This window comes from Sceloporus undulatus, chromosome 6, assembly GCF_019175285.1.
Source record: "Sceloporus undulatus isolate JIND9_A2432 ecotype Alabama chromosome 6, SceUnd_v1.1, whole genome shotgun sequence".
Classification (NCBI taxonomy): Eukaryota; Metazoa; Chordata; class Lepidosauria; order Squamata; family Phrynosomatidae; genus Sceloporus; species Sceloporus undulatus.
This window is the reverse complement of record NC_056527.1, coordinates 110,397,513-110,416,851: the sequence shown is the minus strand read 5'-3', so window position 1 is coordinate 110,416,851 and position 19,339 is coordinate 110,397,513. Positions and strand designations below refer to the sequence as shown.

The 19,339-nt window shown below is 40.5% G+C and overlaps 3 protein-coding genes across 3 annotated transcripts in view; 2 read left to right on the top strand and 1 right to left on the bottom strand.

Annotated features, from left to right (window-relative positions):
- LOC121933809 (vomeronasal type-2 receptor 26-like) overlaps positions 1-3,081 on the bottom strand; it is an 8,822-nt gene extending 5,741 nt beyond the window's left edge. The window contains exons 1-3 of the mRNA XM_042473802.1: positions 3,042-3,081; positions 2,624-2,819; positions 617-908 (exon numbers count right to left, since the gene is read on the bottom strand). Coding sequence (XP_042329736.1) covers positions 617-908; positions 2,624-2,819; positions 3,042-3,081 — 528 coding nt within the window. The remainder of the gene's footprint in view (positions 1-616; positions 909-2,623; positions 2,820-3,041) is intronic.
- A 3,979-nt stretch (positions 3,082-7,060) lies between these two features.
- LOC121935600 (olfactory receptor 13G1-like) lies at positions 7,061-8,127 on the top strand. The gene is given in 2 exon segments (XM_042477304.1): positions 7,061-7,093; positions 7,096-8,127. Coding segments are annotated over 2 exon segments (1,065 nt in total).
- Positions 8,128-14,456: 6,329 nt separating this feature from the next.
- Positions 14,457-15,398, top strand: LOC121934578 (olfactory receptor 10P1-like). Its single transcript, XM_042475172.1, has one exon. It carries the CDS (start codon positions 14,457-14,459, stop codon positions 15,396-15,398), a length of 942 nt encoding a protein of 313 aa, XP_042331106.1.
- The last annotated feature ends 3,941 nt before the right edge of the window (positions 15,399-19,339 follow it).

Genomic DNA, 19,339 nt, shown 5'->3' with positions numbered 1-19,339 from the left:
TAGATAGATAGATAGATAGATAGATAGATAGATAGATAGATAGATAGATAGATAGATAGATATTGTTGTTAAAATGAAGTAATTTAAAAACTACAATCTGAGAGATGAAAAGGAAAATATAATGATTTTTTAATTTGAAGACATAGACGGGAACATTTAGAAATGTTTGTTGTCTGCATATTAGATTACAAAAGGAAGTGTAATGGATAAAGATAATTAGGTAAAGAAGAAGAGATAACAGAATTTATACAAATGTAATATTAGCATATGATATTAAGTTTCGAGAACAAATCCTGTATAAATGTTTTAATTGTTTGAATTTATATATTAAAAAAAGAAAAAGAAATGAAAATCAAGTGGTAATATCAGCCTTTCACTAGCAATTCTTGAAAAAGAGGAATAATAAGGTAAGGACCAGAAATATCATACTTTTAATTACTACTACTGTATATCCTCATTTCGAACAAACTTTCCAGGTGACAAAACATTAGAGCATAAAAGACAGAACTAAATAGGCTTGGTTTTGATGAACAACATAGATGAGTGGATACATTTTTGGTGGTTCTATCTTCATCTGGCTTCTTGCAGTTGCCCCTCTCTGTTTAGGCACACATACCTGTGGAATTTTGTAGGTAGTTAAGATATTAGCCATCTGGATAGAGTTTTCAGATGTGAGACCTCCAATGACAGCCATTATGTTATCCACCTTAGCACAGTTGTAATTGAGTGGATTCCCTTTTCCTAAGAACAGAAAATCCATAGTGTTCCAACAGGCTTGGCGAGAATTGAAAAGGTTGTCATAGATCTTGAATCCAAAAGTGACGTTTGGCAGCAATTTGGCATTCTTGTTGATTTCACAAATGGCAAAAATGAAAGCCAGGACATGCTGGTAATTTTTAGGGATCAGACTGCAATGAAATGATGGAAATGATTGTAGATTGAACCCATACATTAATATGTTAATATTACTTATATTAAAATTCCTTGAGGGGGGGGGATACAAAGTGACATACCTTTTCTCCTAGGAAACATTAGCATAATTTGGCAGGGGGATTTTTCAGGGTACAGTATGGGAGGTACATTTTGATTTTCTATTGTTTGTCCCTCTTCTCCATCTAATTTATAGGTAGGTGACTGTGAGGAGCAAAAAGCATGGCCAAGGTTGCAAAGAACAGGAGGGAGAGAGGGTCAGGAAAAGGATGCTTATGGTACCCTGCCTTGTGGTACAGCACTTATACAAGACTGTCTGGGAGGGAAATGCAGATGATAGCGAGCTAGGTGTAAGGAGCAAGAAGAGAGTGAGTGACTAGAAACAAAGTGGTGGTGTCAGGGATAAAAGAGAGCAAGAATGACAAATGCTGTTTGGGATAAGATAAAGGGCAAAAAACCAAGTCGGAAAGAGAGAAATAAAGTCTGACATATACGGAGAAGAGATGACTATGACATGCAGTCTTGAGATACTAAAAGGGAGATTAAGGAAGGGAATGGAAGAATCCAGAGACCAGATACGGATAGTAATAGCGATGAATATGACAGAAAATACACTACATTACAGTACTCATTCATATGGCTATCTATTCTCCATGGCTTTAGGCAACATTCTTCCTCCTGCTTTTGCCCCCCAATGACCATCATTAAAACTGAACTTGCCACATCATCTTCACACCCACAATGTTTTGAATTTCAGTTGACATTCTCATACTTAAGCAGTTTATATAGGTCTATCTCTGGATTCTACACTCCACATCACACATCTGCAGAAGTAGGCTCAAGTCTGCAAAAGTTCATGCTACCAGCTTCATATTTTCAGTTAGTCTCAAAGATGCTACAAGATCCCTTTGCATACTAATTTTCTTTGGAGTGCACGGATGCAATATTTTCAGCACTGGTATATATTTCTTGTGGTTTTCTCCATGACTTGAAAATTTGTTCACTGATATTTTGTAGAAATGAATTTATTTTCAAAACAAATACTGCAAAGATTATCAATAATGGTCCTTCTGTCACTGTTTATCAAATAAGACTCATAGGTACAGCATTAATATTAAATAATTTTCCATCTGCAGTAACATATTTAAAAATTGTATAGAAAGAGAGAGGATCCTAATCTATTTTTGAACAACTGGAGAATCCATTTGGGGAGAAATTGACAGCTTAATCTAAAGTTTTGAATGCCATACAAATGACTGAAAGTTTATAGTGATTTAGGTCCAAAACATATTACAGAAATAATCCAGTTTGAGACCACTTTAACTGTCCTGGCTTAATGCTAGGGGATTCTGGGAATTGTAGTTTTGTGAGACATATAGCCTTCTCTGTTAGAGAGTTCTGATGCTACAATAAACTACAGTTCCCAGGATTCCCTAGGACTGAGCCAGGGCAGTTAAAATGGTATCAAACTGAATTATTTCTGTAGTGTGTTTTGGAATCTGCCATTAACAGCTCTTTTCAAATCATATGTAAACAAGTGAATGGTATGAATGATTAAACATGTGAATCATGTCCTTTCCTCTGCCTATTGGCTAAAGGGATAGATTCTGCAATTTCTTTCCTTTTATTTTCTTTTTTAATCTAAAACACGAAGAAGAAAACAATATCAAAATCATCATTACCATCCACTTACTAAGCAGTTGTTCCTGACTCATCTGGGCAGTTCTGAAAGTCTGGCACGATGAAATTGCCAAGTGTAATAGATACAAATTCACCAAGGAAAATCTCTTTTGAAAGATCATCTTTCCTACACATGGAGGCAGTCAAATGCTTGCTGGAAGAATGATATAGCAAGAGCAGCAACAACATCAGCTGGAAATCTAACAACTCTGGCAGCAAGCATGAGTTATACATATTCTTTTACAACTGCTACCATCAGATCTTGGACAAAGAGACAGAAATTCTTGGAATGATAAAGCTGCTTGCCTCAAATTTGCCTCATAGACTGAAACAGAGCAGGTTGTTTTGACATACAGCAGGCTTTATGGGCTGAATGTAGAATATCATGACAGAAAGGAGCCATTTGGGTGTTACTTTTGCCGACAAGATACCTATGGGGCTTCCAAGAGCATCACTCTTGATCACAGTCATCTTCATAATTACAAGGCAGATCACCTGCTTTGTTGCAGTCCTCAGGTCTCTGAGAAAGAAACAAAAATATTTTCTTCTGTTCTTCCACTCTAACTTGTTATGGTTTGGGAAATCATGATGCAAAGCTAGACTGGGGGAAACCTCTGGGAGAGCTAGTTTAACTTTCTGAATTTAGAATTTAGAAGGTGAGTGCAGATTATGCAATCTATATCCATCTCCTGGTCATGAACTTCAAATTTTCGCTTCAGCTGAGACAATAGCCCATCTCTACAGTGGGATCTATTCTAGCTTAAACTTTGACTATTAAAGCAGATATAAAGACTGAGGAGAGCCAGCATAGAGTAGTGGTCTGAGAGCTGAACTAGGACTCTCTGGGAGACCAGAGGTCAGATCTCCAGTCAGCTGCAGAAAACCCCTGGGTGACCCTGGGCAAGTTGTGCCCAAATCCTCCCCCTTAGGCTGTCCTCAGCTTCGGAAGGTGGCAATGGCAAGCCCCTCCAAACAACCCTGGGATAGGTTAGCCTTGGGGGGAGTTACGCTCTCTCAGCCATATAATAATATAAAAATATAATCTCTCAGCAATATCATATTTGTGCAAGAGCTTTAGTTTGCACCAACTTGGGAGCAGAGTCTGTTGTGGTTTTATTTCTTGGGAAAGAGGAAAAAATGACCCCTAACACACAGTTCCACTGATAAAGGTTTTTGTTTTTTTTAATGTCAAGGAAATCATGCATTCCTTTGTCATACTGATGACATGGGTATGTAAAGGTGCAGTCTACTGTGGCCATGAAATAGCAAATATTGTATGTGCATAAGCTGTAGAATTTTATTTTTTAAAAATCTAATGATGTTCCCAGGAGACCCCCCTTCCTGGTTTTGGTGAGCTCCAGGCTGGGGATTAGATATCAGTGCAAATAATTCTCTAACAAATTATCTGGCTGTAGCACTGTATCAGAGCATAAGATTCAGAAGTTCCTAGGTTATGTCCCTGGAACGGGTCCATAGTTGGGGGTGGGGGGTGGGATACTGTTTTTAAACCCCAGCTTGCTTCTTTGACAATTCTTTCCATTTTTTCTTTGACCCATTGTGGTGTCCTGTTAGACTAAGAACCTCGACAGACTGGCATCAAAGGCCGGCCTCAGGGCAGATTGGGAGAATGGTTCCACCACACAGTGGATAGCATCACAGCACTCCTCTGGCACTGCATCCAAGTGACGCAATGTACCGAAAAGCTGCAGCGGCAGTGGCTATGGTGCCCTTTCCATGGCATAAAAAGAGCTCTGTCTTTTTGTGCCGCAGAAAGGCCAGATTGGGGTCATGGCATATAGTTTCCACAGCCCCTATCTGGCACTGAAAGGAGCGGTTGCAAGCCACCCCTTAGGGGTGGTCTGTTCAGCCTCAATATGCCGTGCGCCCTATGCCAGGGACATAACCCAGGAACTTCTAAATCATATGCTCTGACATAGTGCTACAGCCAGATAGATTTGTTAGAGAATTCAGCAGAAACAAGTGTGCTTATTTTTTTAATGTTTTACTTCCGCATCAGTTCACATGTGGAACTCTTGACATGTGGCACTCTGCATTGAGTGACAAAATGCATTTCCCTTCATTCCTCTTTCTCTATGATTTCAAATGAAAAGCTTCAAAATGAAAGGACTGTGCAGCACCTGAAGCATTTGGGGTGGATTGGCCACCCTCTATCTGACTACAATTTTGCATTGCATATTACCGTGCTTTTCACATTGTGTGATTTCCTTCTGTGTAATTGATTTAGATGGCTTATTCATTGTATTTTCATTTTTAGTTTTCATTATAGAAGCCATCTTGAATGATGTTTTAGAGGAGATTTAGGGTACACGCTAAATGTGTAAGGGAACTAATATGCATAATATGCCCTCTCTATTTTTTAAAATTTATTTATCAATATTTTATGATAGTACAGTCTCAGTATTACAACAATTCAATGTCTTGCTATAAACAACCAAACCCTTTCCCATCCCTCTCCTAATTCATTGTACATAATAGAATTTTTTTTAAAAAAACTCATACATCTGCCATTTCCATTCTACTACTTTACATCTTACTTATCTAATTATTGATCCAAAATTTAACTTGGTCATTCAGTGGTTTAAATTCACCACTACTTTGATACATAAGAGTCACAAATGGTTCCCAAGTGATACCAAGAATGTCTTCTCTTATATCTCCTTTTGCTAGTTTTAATGTATAGGTTAACTTCTCTGATGGGGCTGTAGTCCAGATCATGTTTAGCCAGTTCTTAATTGACAAATTCTTTAATTTCTTCCATGTGTTGACAATTTCTAATACTGCTGTGCATAACATATGAGATACAAGGTCTCTATTGTTGTGACTACTTTGATCTTGATGGGAAAAGATCAAAATAGCCACAACAGTGCAAACAGAAATGCAACCATTCTACCATCCACCACAATGCCACACCACCTGCTTTGGACTCTGAGGTTCCAAGACAATCAACATGTATGATCCCCATTTCCCCTACCAGGAGCCTTATGCCACTAGACCTTTGCTAATTTGTGCATCTCCAAGGTCTTTCTCCCTGTGGCACCAAGAGTGTTAAACCAGTCTCTCATTATTTAAATGTGCTGTGATTTCTTCACTCGATCTGTTCTTGGTGAAGAGACAAGAGGGTCCTTATCTTTAAGACCAGACTTCATCAGCTTTGCACTTTCAGATGAGTGGAACCATTTGGACCTCTGCTGCATTCAGGTGAGCTGTTTTTGAAAAAAAACTAGACTAAATATTAATTTGTCTTTAATATAAGGAAGATTTTTTTATGTGCTTGGTAGATAAAAATGATTTTTTTCCCTTTTTTAAAAAAAGCAAAGGAAGGAGGCATAGAAGAAGACCCAGTCTGCTGACTTGCTTCCAAATATGTTGGCAAGGTGAGAGAAAATCAGCTATTGGTCAGCACTGTTCCTCATGTCCCTACATACCCAAGGACACAAGTCTTCATGGGACATATAAACTAACAGAATGAGAGTTATGCAATATTTCAGAGACATGGGGAGAAACACTACTCCCTTATAACATAACACAATGAGCTACTGCCTACTTATCAGCATCTTTTGAGTGTTTTCCAAAAGCTGACTGCCCTAAATTTTATGTGAACTGATTGGTTCTGTTGAAGAAAGATGGGTGCATTCAAGACAGTTAATAACTGCTCTGCTGGATCAGTCCAAAGATGCATCTAACACACTTTCTAATTTCCAACCGTGATCATCCAGATGAGTCCAGAAAGCTGACAAGCAATGCATAATGCAAGCATCTTGCACTATTGCTAGATCATAGCATCTGATATTCAGGTACTGTATATATTGTTTATGAACATGGATGTTTCATAACAGGGTTAATGTCCAGCAATGGACCAAACCTTTTACAATTTTTTGTTTCTCTGTGAATTAGACCTGAGGACATGTTGCAATTCATTTATCTAGATAGGCAAGACAACACTATCTGATGAGAGATAAAGTACAATAGATGTGAGATATTGTCACAAGAGAAAATAGGGGTATGTAAGACATTCAAAAATGTCACACCATAGTCTATAGATGGAGAAAGATTATCTTGTACTGTACCTAACATAGTCATCAACTTAACAAGACTGCACTGAGCTCCTAGTCTTTCTCGCTCGGTATTGCAAGAGCTATAGGGCTTCCTACTTTGAGATGGGAACTAGTGGGCTTTGACCCCTCACCTCCACAACTCTAATAATGAGAAATAGGGATTTTGCTACAGCTGTTTTGCTCAACTGTAGTAACTTTTTGTAAGGATGGAAGAAATGCCCTGGATTCCCTGCACCATATTGGCATGCTCACATTGGCTTATTCCAAAGTGCACTCATGACTACAGACATACATGGTTTCAAGAGCATATTCTCGTTCTGCCAAAGCTCTCCACAGACCTCTGAGTTTAGACAGACCTCTGAGTTTATTTTGCAATGAAATATCTACTACATCTACTAATAATCATAAAATCTTCTTGTTCACCCTAGTCTTAGCAATATACAGGTCTCTTGGTTAGAACTGGTGTGAATCCAGCCTAAATTCAGACCATATGGAAATGCCACAGAACCAATCAGCCATCTATGAGTTTATCTTGGTGGGCTTATCCAACTCTCATGAACATGAGATGACCATCTTCGTGGGATTCACTTTTGTTTACGCAGCTGCTTTGGGATTCAACCTCCTCTTCATCTTCACTATAGGGACTTGCAGCAAGCTCCACACCCCAATGTATTTCTTGCTCATCAATTTGTCCCTAGCAAACATGCTCTGTATCTCAGTGACCATCCCCAATATGCTGCAGGCTACACTGGCTCACAGGAAGACCATCTCCTTTTTTGGCTGCATGGCACAGGTATACTTTTTATTATGGGCTTTGGGGACAGAGCTCTTGCTCCTCTCATTTATGGCCTTTGATCGCTATGCTGCTATCTGCCACCCTTTGCAGTACACAGTTATTATGAGGAAGGAAGTGTGCATTGCAGTGGTGGCTGGAGTGTGGGTGGCTGGAATTATTAATTCTGCAGTCCATGTGGGGCTTCTGCTGCGGCTTTCCTTCTGTGACTCTAACATCATCAACCATTTCTTCTGTGACTTGCCTCCACTGCTGGTACTCTCTTGCTCAGATGTTAGTCTCAATGAAATCATGTCTTATGCCTCGGATGCAGTCTTCTCCATGGGTAGCTGTATGCTGACATTAGCCTCATACTCATTCATTCTCACAACCATACTTAGAATACGATCTTCAGAGGGGAAAAAGAAAGCCTTTTCCACTTGTTCTTCCCACCTCCTGGTGGTCAGCTTTTACTTTTCCACCATAATCTACACATACATCAGGCCCACCTCAGTCTACTCTCAAGAAGAAGACAAAGTGATTGCTATTCTTTATTCAGCGGTGACACCTCTGCTCAATCCTATCATATATTCTCTAAGAAATAAAGAAGTTAAGGAGGCACTGAAGAAACTCTTAAGTAGATCCATGCTAAGAATCAATGTAAGGTAGTGGTTAGACTTTCCCTACTCAGTCACTGGGTCTGACCTATCTCTCAACCTGATTAAAAAAAGGGGTGTGGAGATGTGTAAGTCAATATACATTGTATGGAGTTCTTTAGAATTTTAAAAAAATCTAATATGTAATAATACGTATCTAGTTTCTAGATGGTTGTTGCTATTGTTATGCAAATTTTGTCACCTCTTTTAAAGATCCAGCACCATCAAGCATAAATACAAGGATGGGGTATTTGGATAGAGCTTCAGTCAGAAATCACAGAGGTGTTCAGAAAGTTGAAAAGAGCCAAGCTGGAGCACAAAACTTCATATCGAATTATTTATGATAAAAATTATTTATTTTACTAATACTTTATTCTTTTTATTTCATTTTTCACATAGTTTAATCATGATGATGATCACCAATATCCTATATAAGCTATTTAATTATGAATGCATAATTAGATTACTTCTCCTGGACCTCAGCCCACCTTAAGACCCAGCAGCCAGATTGGGTAAAGTAGGTCCATTCAGCTTCTGACTGGTGTCCAAGGAGGAGGATGTTCCCAGTCACCTCCGGCCAGCAAGCAAACTGGAACAACGACTTGCAACAGGAGTTTTGCTTCAAATGGTCGAAGTCCTGCTTCAAATTGTCTCATTCATTGGTAGGAGAGAGTTGGAAATCTCCTCCACCTTGTATGTCAATTGTCATCTGAATTAACCTCCTTTGCTCAATCCAGCTGCTGGCAGTTGACAGAAAAACTGTGGGGATCATTTACAAAGTCTTACTGAATCCAAAGCAGCTATTGATCAGTAATTCTAGATTACAAATTCATAACTGTAATAGTGAATTTTGGCTAATGTTTGTACGTGTTATCTCTACTGCATCTATTTAATTCTGAATACTAGTACACAGGTAAGGAGATACAATATATAGATAAGATGGTGGTAGTGGTGATGGTAGGTAATATAATAGATTCTTCATTAATCATTTTTGGTTCTGCAATGCCTTCTCTGAACACACACTTTGTAAATCTCTATAAATAAACCAAACTTAATATTTGTTAAAATGTGAGCCTGTAAGTTCTGCATGGATGTGCAGTTTCTTATATGTCCTCCCTTCCATCTTAACACTAGTGGCCTTCTCTCTGGTAGCTTGGGTAGCCAACTCTCAATGAACAGTCACAGAAATCAATAGTTTCCAGAGTTCCTTCAGAAAGGGAAATGAAAAGTTTTCCTCAAAGAGCAAAAAAATACAGATGAAAACAGACTGGACTGGACTGGATTGGACAAAGGAAACCCTGCAGCAGAAGTAACTGGTAGATCCAATGTCAATGGAGCAGGGGATCAAGGCAATCTTTCAGTAATAGTTGTGTGTCCAAATGGACTGCAAATCCTTGTCTGAGACAAATGAGCATATACAATTGAATCAATGAACCAAGAATACACATTGCACTGAGACAGAGAGGCCAGGCACTGAAATATGGGACATGTGCAAAAGACCACAACTTTATTACATTAATTAAAATTCTTGTGACCCAATAGTAGGAAGGGAGGAGAATATTAAGGCCATCCCAATGCTGGTCAAAACAGGACATGAATCAATTAGAGGATCTGGTCAATGCCAGGTCAGGGTTGCTAAAATTTACCAACCCATGGAACTATAAGAACAGTCCACTAGAAGTGTGACAAAATTGCACATGACCCCCTCCATCATCTGTTCAATCCTCCCAGGGCTTGTCCTTATGAAATGTGTGTAATGTTCAGCATTCCTGCCCCACTTTCCTGCATACCCATGAGCTGTGAAAAAGCAGCTGACAAATAAGGACAAAGTAAATCACAGAGCAATAGTATATCTTCAAACCATGCATGCACAGATCCTGAGAAACCTCACATGAAGTTAATGAAATCCCAGGAAAGAGGGGGGAACCATGCTATGACAATACATTAAAAAATCCTTCCCAGTCTCTAAAGGCAACCAGTCTAAGCTTGGGGAATCACTTGGGGTACATGTAAGCCTGGGTGGGAGACACACTAAAGGTCTGGCTGAAAATGATTAAACAGGATTTGAAGAGGCCTATAGATAAACCCCTTGAAATCTTATCCAGTCTCACAAGGATTATGGGGTAATAATTGTTGTTGGCTGGAATCCCGTATGGGAGTTACATGTTTGTAAGTACATGTACATATGCAGGAATTAGGGCAAGTTCACAATATCCATATCCAGTACAGAGCTGCTGTTACATTACTACATAACACAGCTGGCAAAGTGACCACTACACAATGGGACCAATGCATAAAGGGTCTGATGCATGTCATGCAGCAATGCGCATTGGATGTTTTTGCCCAAATATCAAGGTGACCAGATGTCATAACCATAAACAAGGACAAGACACCGCAAAATGTAGGACATTCAAGAAAAATGTAGGGCATTACACAATAGAAGCTAAAAACAATTATATAAATGTAAATTCGTGCTTCTTCATCATGCTTAAAAGGGAGGACATTTTGAAATTCCTCCTGGACGGTAGGCTGAAGTGTAGGACATGTTCTGGAAAAAGATGGCATCTGGTCACCCTTCCCAATATGCCTCTTTGCAATTCATTAACAGGGTTGCTTGGCATTTCTGTTGCCTAGCTATGAATACATGTAGTTACCCAACATAGATACTGATATATGCTTTTGGCCAATGTCATTAAGTTACATGATTCTGGTGGTAAATCACATTTTAGTAGCTTTGGGTATATTTCACTCACTTGGATCATTTAGAAATAGAATTTCAACTTTTTCTTGTCCTTTGCTGCCACCAAGCAGCTATCCCTGTTAAATACATATATTTACATTATCATTTCTTAACATTGTCAGCCTATGCAAAATCTGTCCACACCTTTCTCTTGTCCCGCTTTAATCTGTGGCATTGATTTCTTTGTCTGATCCTCTCCATGTGGAACTCTGTTGTCCACAGAATTCTGTAGATTCCCAGAGGAACCAATTAGAGTTACAAAGAAGTCTTTCCACCTTTTCATTTAATGTCTATAGATGCTAATTATATCTTATTGTTCATTCCACCATGTAAGCATTAAATTGGCCTCTGGGGACCTCATCAATTTAACCAAAAAAGTTCAGTTGAGATTTGAAATTGTTTGGAAGCTAAAAGTTACTAAGAAGAATAATCCTGCCTCATTAACTCCTAGCTAGCACTATATGCATATGCAACTAATTGTAGATGTTTCATTTTGAATGGGGCTTGAGCTTAAAATGATTGGATACTGAAGCAGAACTGAACTTTAAGTAGACATTTTTTCATAAGATAACAATTAGTATTAAAGGATAGCCTGTTCATTTGCTCTATTCATCAGCTTGTTGTTGTGTGCCTTCAAGTTGTTTCTAACTTTTGGAGACTCTAAGATGAGCCTTAGGGTTTTCATGGCAAGTTCTTTCAGAGGGGGTTGCCATTGCCATCCTCTGAGGTTGAGAGAGTGTGACTTGCCCAAGGTCACCCAGTGGGTTTACATGACCAAGTCAGGATTTGAACCCTAATCTCCAGTGTCATAGTCCTTTGCTGAAACCATTCATATTAATGGTTAGCCTGCTCATACCCCATGGGCTTTAACTACCATCTGACAGGTTCTGATATTATAGCATGCATCATGTCACATTTGGCTGTCTTTGGCTTGGCCACTCTGATGTCACAGAAGGATAAGACAGCCTTGGAAGAGGAGGTTTGCTATTAATGAGGAAATGTAATGAAGGCACTTACATCTGAATAGAGAGGTCCATGAAAAACAATTGTTAAATGAATAAAGGGTATTGTGGCATCTTAGAGACTATCAAGTTTTATTTCACATATGCTTTTGTGGAGTTCAAGCCATTTTGCAACAAGAAACAACAACTGGCTACAGTCCACAGATGTAGTTTGATTGATTGATTGATTGATTGATTGATTGATACCCCATCTTTCTCCTTGCAAAGGACTCCAAGTGGCTTATGAGAAGTTTAAAACAAAATCCAGCAAAAATCTTATGTATGGATTTAAAAAAAATTAAACAGAAATTTTATTTTAAAAATACATAGGCGCGTTACAAACCGCCATAAGGGACGTCCTCAGGACGTCCTAGGTTTAAAAAGGGGCATCACTTCTTGACGCCCCCAAGCCTAATATGTCCTGAGGACGTACAAGATAGTGGCGCCCCATCTACATGGGGGCCGCCATGATGGCGTCACGAATGCGCCGCCTCCAAATGAGGCGGCGCGGACGTGCCGCCGTTGCGCCGCGCGAGGGTGCTTAGTGCACCCTTTCATCGAAGCAGGAAGGAGCTCTGAAACGGAGCTCCTTCCTGGTCTTGCATCGCTGGGCGCAGCCTTTAGATGGCTGCGTCCAGCGAGGCAAGGGAGAAAGGGGCCAAGTGGCCCCTTTCTCCTCCCCGCCGCCGCAGGGTGTCCTTGGGGCTTGAAGCCCTTTCCAGGTCTCGAGGAAGGGGCCTTTTGCCGCTTCCCCTCGGCCTGGAAAGCGGCAGATCAGGGCCTCAGCAGCTGCCACTCTGGCCACTGAGGCCCCAATCCGGTGGGGAAAGGGGCGGGTGCAGGCTGCCACTTTTCGGCGGTCTGTAACGCGCCATAGTTAAAACAGTTTAAAACATATTTTAGACATAATAACAGATGAAACAGGGGGAACCACAACACACTACACTCAAACACTCTGCTGCCTCATTATTTAAACAGCAAAGGATTGCCTAAATGGAAAAGTCTTTTTGACTGCTGGCACAAAGAGAACAGAGAGGAGGCCAACCAAACTGTCTAGGAGCAGCCACTGAGAAGGCTCTCTTCCGTATCCTCACCAAACATACCTGTGATGCAGGTGGGACCAAGACAATGATCTCAGGTTTAAATATTAAAGTTTGGGCTGGCTTATGTAGGGAAATACAATCCTATAATTAGGTGGGATCACATGCTGGTGGCAGAAGAAGGTACCTATAGACAAAATCCATTTGCTCGGATCACCCCATTTCTCCAGTGCCTTATTTCACAGCTGCTTCACTCATAGCCTTTTCCCTCTTACTGCCAATGGCTTTTCCCAATCATTTGTTTATCAAACCCCAGTACAATTAGCAATGGCTCCATCATACAGCTTTATGAAGGGAATAACCAATTAGCCTCTTAGGAATTTCTGGCCCCATGGACCTAAAAGGGTTTCAAAATCTCTTTCTTGTATCTGTGCTTAGCAGAGTGGTGCAAACAGCCAGTGAAGCATTAGCAGAAATATTCTCTTTCCAGCAAAATGAAATTATATCTAAAGCAAGAAACTCTTCAGTGCTTGAATGTTGCTGAATTTCCAGTTTTTTAATCTGTGGACATTTTTCATCCATCTGAAAATCAACAGAAAAGTATCAGAAAACTAAGGTTAACAATAACTACAAGGTTGGTTGGTTGGTTGGTTGGTTGGTTGGTTGGTTGGTTGGTTCCTTCAAATAAGCAGGGTCAGGTTATTTGAAGGACCTTATGAACCAGTCCTTGCTTGGAGATCTGCTAGGGAGGCCCCTAGTTTCCACTGGTGGAAACATGGGAAAGGGCCTTTTCAATGGCTGCCTCAGGCTCTTTTATGCCTCCTTGCCATAAAAGTTAGACTGGCACCCTCCATACTTTCTTTTTGCAGACAAGGAAAGACTTTTCTATTCCAATAGATATTTGATAAGTAATGCTATAACTTTGATAAGTAATGCTATAACCTGCTTTGAGTCCCAATTTGGAGGAAGAGGTGGAATATTAGAGGAGTGGGAGAGAGAGAGGCAATAATGTTCAGGTGACTTTCATTAGAAAAATTTTAAATCTTGTGATGGGTTCTGTAATAAAAATGCTGACAAAGTACCAGAGGGATATATTAGTGGAAACTGCTTGCAAAAGTGTACATATGAGAGTGGGAAAACAGAGAAAATGTGTGCAAATTTCTGTGCTGCCCTTATTTAAATGTGAACATGCAGAAATGTAAACATAGAAAATGAATAGAGAAAACAAAAGAGAGTGATTTATTCCTCGTAACGCAAACCAACACTTACATCTGAGCGTAGAAATTCTAACATATGTATACTGTGAATCGATCCTATATTGCCTATATGATTCACCACATCTATGTGCTGATTCTAAATGAAGGGCTTGGCAACGTTAAAACTGCAGACCCTCAGTACAATGTTAGATGAATTGAACTCAATGGGGATTACTTCTGATTAGGCTTGATATGATGAAAATTGAAGTAATCTGATAAACCTAAGACACTTCAATTAACTGTGACCTTCATTTCTTTCTTTAAAGGTCTTTTTATGTTCTCCACGAAGCCATCCCAATGATGCGATGAGAAAGTTCAATCAGACATGCTTGACTGAGATCATTCTTTTAGGCTTCTCCGATTTCCAGACCATGCAGAATCTTTTGTTTTGTTTAGTACTAATATTCTACTTGGTGGCACTCACTGGGAACAGTCTGATTTTGATCCTCACCATTACTGAGCCTATGCTTCACAAACCAATGTATTTCTTTCTCCTGAACCTGTCCTTGCTGGAAATTGGCTACACCTCATCCATCATCCCTAAGACTCTAATGCACTTATTGTCAAAGGAACAAACCATTTCCTTTGCAGGTTGTGGGATTCAGATGTATTTCTTCATTCTCTTTGGCATCACGGAGTGTTGCCTTCTCTGCGTCATGGCATACGACCGCTATGTCGCCATATGCAAACCTCTGCAATATTCATACATCATGGGCTCCCGGGAATGTGGTCAACTGGCTGCCATCTCATGGGCCATTGGTATTTTGGTAGCTTTTGGGCAGTCCATTTCAATATTTACTCTTCCCTTTTGTGGACCTAATAGAATGAGCCATTTTTTCTGTGATATTTTGCCTGTTTTGAGACTGGCTACTGCCGATACTGTCAAGAATGAAGTGGCAGTTGCCACAGTAACAGTGTTCTTCATCCTTGTACCCTTTCTGCTCATCCTCTTGTCCTACATCCTTATCATCTCCACCATCCTCATGATGCCTGTGGCCAAGAACAGACGCAAAGCCTTCTCTACCTGTTCTTCTCATCTCATTGTTGTTTCACTTTTCTATGGGACTGTCACCTTCACCTATGTCCGACCCAAATCAATCTATTCCTTGGACAGTGACAGGGTCCTTTCCCTCCTCTACACAGTAGTGACCCCAACATTTAACCCAATCATTTACACACTGAGAAATAAAGAGATGAAAGCTGCTTTTAAAAAGTCAATAGTGCGGAAAACCATCTTCTGGAGATAAAACCATCATCTAGTTATTTCAGAGCATTATCACATCTTTTGTTTCATATTAAAATAATCCAGATTTAGTTGTTATGTATTTATAAATTTGGTTTCATAAATGGCAACAGAAGAGGCAGCAGGAAAGATGGTGGCATCTCTGCAAAATTCCCAGATACTCCTGGATTTGTTTGAGTTTGTGACTGGTAACTATAAAACGAAGATAAATTATATCTGAATAGACTAAGGAAGCTGGCAAAATTGAAGCCTGGATAGTAGGGCAGCAGAAGGGTAAATATAAAGTGTAAGAGCAAGGAAAGATTCTTTACTCCTGACAGAAGAGGCTGGGGATGCTAGGCTGTGGAATAGCCATGGAGCAGTGAATCTACATAGCTGGTTTTGTTTGGCAGCTGAGAGTTGAAAGAGCAATCTTCTGAGGATCAAGAGATAAGGGAGGGAAAGTCGTGAAAAAGAATAAGCGGAAAGAGGAGAAGAGTTGATTGATTTTTAAGAATTTGTGACTAAGTTCCTGAACAAAATATCAAAAGAAAACACTGTCACCTTAGGGTCACCATAAGTTAGAAATGCAACAAAGCTTCTCCTGATTTATGATTCCCATGTTCCATGTACCTATGATATGTATTGTGCAGCTTTGGACTTCCCTTTCACCTCTGAGCAAGTCATCACCTGAATGTCCTTTCGGCTTCAGTCCATTTGCGTCATTAGCCACAGCACTGCTTGTAGTTATCCTTTGCTCTTCCCCAGTAGCTTCTTGGGTGCCTTCTCTTATTTCATTTTGGAATGTCTCATCATAGGGTTTTCATGGTAAAAGATCTTGAAAAGGAGGTTTGCCGTGTCTCCTTCTGAACAGTACTAACAAGTGTTAGCTATGATGCTACTGCCATCGCCTCTGACAGATCCTCTGCCAACATCACCTTGGTACATTTAGTCTGGCTTCTCAGCAAAGACATGCCAGACATGGGAGTCCCTACTAACAGGATAACCTCTTGCATCATTGGAGCACATAATCCAATCACCACAGAAAGGTAATGTCGTGGTAGGAATAGAGAGACATGCAGAGACAGAGACAGAGAGAGCACAGTGGCACACAATTGCTACATAATTTAGATATCAAAGCTCTGTCTGAATAAAAAGATCTTCACCTGACTGTAGAAAGAGAGGAGTGAGAAGACCAACTGGACTTCCCATGGAAGGGAGAGGCCATGAAAAAGGCTGTCTCCTGTGTCCTTACCAAATGTTGCTATGAAGGGGAAAAAGTTCTTAAATCTCAAACTGGGTTGTCGTCTATGGAGATAAGGTCCTTCAGATAGTCTGTACAGCTTTAACGGTCAAAACCAGCACTTTGAAATGGAGCCTGGAAATGGACTGGCAGCCAGTGAAATTGTTTCAACAGGGGGATGCCTTCAACCAGTCCTGGTAGGAACATTGACCGGAAGGGTATAGATTTTCTACTGTAGCTCTGCATAACAGAGTATCATTGAGATGAGAAAGGAATAGGAAAAGAAGACCAAAATAAGCAAAGTGTTGTGACAGCTTCTTTACAAGGAAAGTTAAAGGTATCAGGTGAAGGCGGGAGTCAAGTTTTAAAAAAGTAGTTAGTGTAGTATAGTGTATTGAGTGCTGGACTATGATTTTGGAGAGCCATGGAAACCTTCTGGATGACACAGACTCACTCCCTTCTCTAATAATAGAGAAGCAGCGTATTCACAAAACCAAAAGAGACAGGCATGTATCTAGTTCTCTTTTTCTTCCAAAAGACTCAACAATTGAAAAACTAGCTGGAATTAGAAAACAGCCATGGAAATAATAAACCTGCAACAATATACCTGCAACAGTTGCACAGGCACACTAAACTCACTAAAGCCTTGTCTCCTTATTTACAGGAGAAGAATCCCTGTTGCAATATGTCAGAATCGTATTACTAGACTTTGAATAATTTCCAGCTCCTTCCAAAGAGGAAAATTAATTGAAAGAAAATAAAGGGGGGGAGTATTCAGGGATTCCAACAAAGATGTTGGGAATTTGAAATCCAAACATAGGGAATAATAAAACCTCCAAAAGGCTCTAAATGTATGTACACACACACACACAGCTGTATGTCAGTACATGTTCATGGTTATAGTACTACAGCTGAGGCACAATCATTTTTTGCTTTTTGTTAATGGGACTTTATTGGGGTACATCCTCTCTAGATGCTAAATAGCTGATTGGTTGACATTGTGCATCACACCCTTGCCACTTGCACTGTAATAGTGCGATTTGCACATTTTCTATCTGCCATTATCACTGCCCCACATGTCCCACCTTTTGCTTTAGGATTGGTTTGACTTTTTTAAAAAGCACCACTTTTTTAATAGCAGTAATAACACAGTTATAGCAAGACGTAATTATGGCACATCCATCACAAACCAACTCTCTCCACCTTTCTCCAAGCAGAGGATTCAAGGAAACATCATTGTTGTTGTTGTTGTTGTTGTTGTGTACCTTTAAATAGTTTTCAACTAATGGCGACCCTATCCCAGGATTTTCTTGGCAACATTTTTTCACAGTCAGGTTTGCCATTGCCTTCCTCTGAGGCTGAGAGAGTGTGCCATGTCCAAGGTCACCCAGTGGGTTTCTATTGCTGAGCAGAAATTTGAACCTTTTATTATTATTATTATTATTAACCTTTATTTATGAAGCGCTGTAAATTTACACAGCGCTGTACATGCAATCTTTTTAGTTAGACGGTTCCCTGCCCTCAGGCTTACAATCTAAAAAGACATGACACAGAAGGAGAAGGGAGTGGTGACGGGAAAGGGTAAGAGGTCCAGCAGTTCCTCTCAACCTCCGAGGCCTGGACCAAGGCAGATGGACTGAAGGGAGGGCTTGGCTTCAAAATGGAAGGTTAATCATTATCCAGGGCAAATACATACTCACAAGTAGGATAATGCATATACAGTACATAGCAATACAGGAAATGGATCGATAAACAGCCAACAACAGAACATCAGATAGTAAGCGACAATTATGCGATGCCTGGGAAGGCTTCTCTGAATAGGATGGTTTTCAAATCCGTTTTGAAGCTGGTTAATGAAGTGATGGCTCTTGCTTGTGGAGGAAGAAGGTTCCAGGAGTGAGGGGCAGCAAGTGAAAAGGGGCGAATCCGGGATGGGGCGGAGGAAATCCTGGGCTGAGACAGGAACCCTTGACTACCAGAACGGAGGGCCTGAGTGGGAAGGTGAGGAGAAAGAAGGTCTGATAAGTAAGGAGGGGCCAGTCCATGGAGGGCTTTGAATGTCGACAGCAGGAGCTTATACTGAATGCGGAAAGGGAGAGGGAGCCAGTGAAGGGATGCCAACACAGGAGAGATGTGGTCAGAGCGGTGGGTGGAAGTGATAATGCGTGCAGCTGAATGCTGGACAGAGATTAAAGGACGGAGGTGAGAAAAAGGAAGCCCAGCCAGGAGGACATTACAGTAATCAAGTCGTGAGATCACTAGGGCATGGACCAGGATCTTGGCAGTAGAGGCGGAGAGATATGGTCGGATTTTGGCAATATTGTACAAAAAGAATCTACAAGCCTTGGCTGTGGTCTGGATCTGAGGGATACACGACAGAGAAGAGTCAAAGATAAAGCCAAGACTGCGGGCTTGCTGGACTGGTTGAATGGAAATGTTGTCCACAGAGACAGAAAAGGATTGTTGAAGGGTGGGCTTAGGAGGAAAGACAAGAAGCTCCGTCTTGGACATGTTGAGCTTCAAACGCCGATGGCGCATCCACTGTGAGACAGCTGTAAGGCAAGATGAGACTTGCTGTTCAAGCCTTGGAGAAAGGTCAGGGGCAGAAAGATACAGCTGGGTGTCATCGGCATACAGATGGTAGGAAAAACCAAAAGAGCTGATGAGTTTTCCTAAGGACAGTGTGTAGAGAGAAAACAGAAGGGGACCCAGAACAGAGCCCT

Coding starts and splice junctions, on each gene's coding strand:
- LOC121934578 (XM_042475172.1), top strand. CDS start 14,457: ATGAGAAAGTTCAATCAGACATGCTTGACTGAGATCATTCTTTTAGGC.